The sequence below is a fragment of the Petaurus breviceps genome, unplaced genomic scaffold (genome assembly GCF_028583685.1).
Source record: "Petaurus breviceps papuanus isolate PSGF00001 unplaced genomic scaffold, PetGlider_PUasm1.0 140, whole genome shotgun sequence".
NCBI classification, from domain to species: domain Eukaryota; kingdom Metazoa; phylum Chordata; class Mammalia; order Diprotodontia; family Petauridae; genus Petaurus; species Petaurus breviceps.
The window spans coordinates 53,607,898-53,610,934 of record NW_027185698.1 but is presented as its reverse complement, the minus strand read 5'-3'; the positions used below and the strand labels follow the sequence as shown (position 1 = coordinate 53,610,934).

The 3,037-nt window shown below is 45.8% G+C and overlaps 1 protein-coding gene across 1 annotated transcript in view; it reads left to right on the top strand.

Moving 5' to 3' along the window:
- The window catches only part of OTOG (otogelin), a 100,937-nt gene that overhangs the window by 94,188 nt on the left and 3,712 nt on the right, over positions 1-3,037 (top strand). Inside the window, exons 51-52 of the mRNA XM_069073475.1 lie at positions 430-534; positions 1,725-1,844. Of these exons, the coding sequence (XP_068929576.1) occupies positions 430-534; positions 1,725-1,844 (225 nt within the window). The remainder of the gene's footprint in view (positions 1-429; positions 535-1,724; positions 1,845-3,037) is intronic.

Below are 3,037 nucleotides of genomic sequence, written 5' to 3'. Positions count from 1 at the left end.
AGAGAGAGAGAGAGAGAGAGAGAGAGAGAGAGAGAGAGAGGAAGGTAAAGAGAAAGAATGAAAGAAAGGAAGGTAGGAAAAAAGGAGGGAAAGAAAGAAGAGAACATGAGGTAGAAATGTAGCAAGAAGATTTTAGGTTGGACACCAAGAAGATACAGATCTGGACCTTGGAAGAGACAATTTATCAGTCCTTGGAGTCAGGTGTGATCTTCCCTGGAAATCGCAAAGGGATGGGATGGGTGACTTCCCAAATTCCCCTGGATCTCAGCAAGTCTCTTGTTCCATTTCTCCTGTGTCATTTCTGAGTCCTGTGGTGACTTGGAGGTTGTGTGGGATCCTTGAGAAGGAATCCAGGGTACCCTCCAGGGGAGATCTGGCAGGTACAAGGTTAGGTGTCTCATGGTGGGATTGACTTGGCTGAATTTGCAGAACCAAGAGTATCAGCCTCCCCAGGACCTGGCCAACTGTTGTGGCTCCTGCAAGAATGTGTCCTGCCTCTTCACATATCCCAATGGCACTGAGGTCATTTTTATGGTGAGCCCTTTCTCCTCCCCTGCACTCCCCCTCCCCAGTGACTCCACGGAAATAGTCTTTGTCTAAGTCTTTCTCTTTCCCCAACCCTGGGCCCAAGCTTGATCCCAGATCTCTCTTCTAGAAAATTGACATGGATGACCAGCAGCGTCCAGAGGACTGGACATATTTTGGGCAGGGTTAGGGAGCAGCTGTGTTAAGACATACACCAAATGTGTTATTTTTTAATCCAGCAGAGCCCCCCAAACCCTGCTTCTCATTTGTATGCATCCTACATTCCTTTAATGCTTTTGCCTTTCCAAAGTACTTTACATTGGTTGTACCATTTGAATGTGAGTTCTTTGAAGGCAAAGAATACTTCAGTTATGTCTCTGTATCCTCAGCATCAGTCTGACTGTAAGCATTTATTAAGTGCTTGTTGTGTGCCAGCCACTGTGCTGAGTTCTGAACATGAAGAAAGGCAAAAAGACAATCCCTGTTCTCAAGGAGCTCACACTTTAGCGGAGGAGGCATTGTATAAACTGTGCACATACAAGGCATATGCAGTATAAACGGAAGTTAGGACCAGAGAAAAGGCGTGGGAGGAGAGAGGGAGACCTCCTGCTGAAGGTCGGATTTGAGCTGAGTCTCGAAAGAAGTCGGGGAAGTCAGAAGGTGGAGGTGAGGAGGGAGAGCCTTCCAGCCATAATCCGGTACCTGGCATATAGTTGGCATTTAACAAATGTTGATTTGTTGTTGCTTGAATTGTTGAAAAAAAATGTTGATTGAATCTCACAATGACTTTGTGATAAAAGTGGGGTAATCCACTTTGCAAAGGACATTGAGACTCAGAGATGGTGAGTGACTTTCCCAAGGTCACACAGCAAGTTCCAGTCTCTTTCTGGGCATCAGTTTACTTTTCTGTCAAATGAGGGGGTCCAGCTTTAAGGTTCTATGCTTTTATAGAATTAGTGGCAGAATCTGGACCAGAACCCAGGTCATCTACCTCTAGGTTCAATACTCTTTTTTTAAAAACCACCGGACATGGTGAAAAGACACAGACTAGTAACCTAGAGGCCAAGCATGGTAGAAACCAGTTCAGTGCCCAGCAGTAGGGCAGGTGCATCTCCCATAAGGCCTTCTCCAGTCCTCAGGAAATAGTCACTTTGCACAGACCCTCTGGGCCAACTGTCCCTCACACATCTCACTTCCAGCCCGGAGCATCTTGGATCTCAGACTGTGCTCGTCATGACTGCAGCAACACGGCCCTGGGCGTAGTCCTGGTTGTGTCCCCTATCATCTGCCCACCTCTCAATGAGACCGAATGTGGGAAGGTAAGGACCATGAAAATGGGATGTCTAGGTGGTCACTGACCTGGCACATTGTTTCTGAGAGCTCCCCAATCCCTCAACTTACAGTTTCCTTCTAGGCCAGGGCATACCCTGAAGCATGAATGAGTAAGGGGGAGATCTCTTTTTCTTCCACTTCTTCTATCTGGCAACCTCTCCATCCATCCATCCGTCCATCCATCCATCCATCCATCCATCCATCCATCCATCCATCCATCCATCCATCCATGCATCCATCCCACTATCTAGCCATCCATCCACCCATCCATCTATCTATCCAACCACCTATCCATCCATCCACCATTATCTATCCAAATCCCTCCCAAGGCACTGCACACTTATATAGATTCTACAGCTGATGTTCAAGAATTGTCATTTAACATCTATAACTTAGCTTAGGCAATTGGGATGAGGCATCATGGCCTTAGAGGTAGGAAGACCTGAGTTCAGATCCCATCTCTTGTGTACACTGCTTTTGTGTCCCTGGGCATATCGCTTCTGAGCAATCCTCTAAGACTATACATTGCAGAGAAGGTAGAGAAAATTTCTTCATCAGGATTTCTCTTTGCCAATGAAATCACAAAGAACTCTCCCTTTTTGTGGGAATCAATACATTATTCATGCCTCAGGGGAAGACTTTTTTCCCCTTCTGGTGTTTGGGCCTTAAGGTGGACTAATGATGAAGAAACTGTGGGTGCTGAGCCACGGGAAAGCTTAGGGAGGGACATTGTAACCATCCTCACATAAACAACGGTCTGTTACTGGGAGGAAGGATTCTCCTTGACTGCTTTGACCCTAAAGGGCAGAACAAGAGGCATTGGGGTAAACACATGTAGTGGCAGATTAAGTTTCAGTGTAAGGAACATGGTACCAATAATTTTTGAATATCCTTAAGTGTAATGGGCTACCTTGAAAGGTAGTGAGTTCTCTACCATTGGAGGTATTCAACTAGAGGCTAGATGGCAGGGTTACCAGAGAGGGGATTCTGTTTCAGGTCTGGGTCAGATTCAATGCCTCAGATGTCCCTTTACAGCTCTGATTCTGTGTGATATCAGCCAGTTTCTGAATATTACCTATGACCCATGGGTACATAGACAGACAGACATATATACATACACACTCATATACCTACATACACAAAAACATTCTTTCTCAGGGTGAGATCATAGCAATGGGAT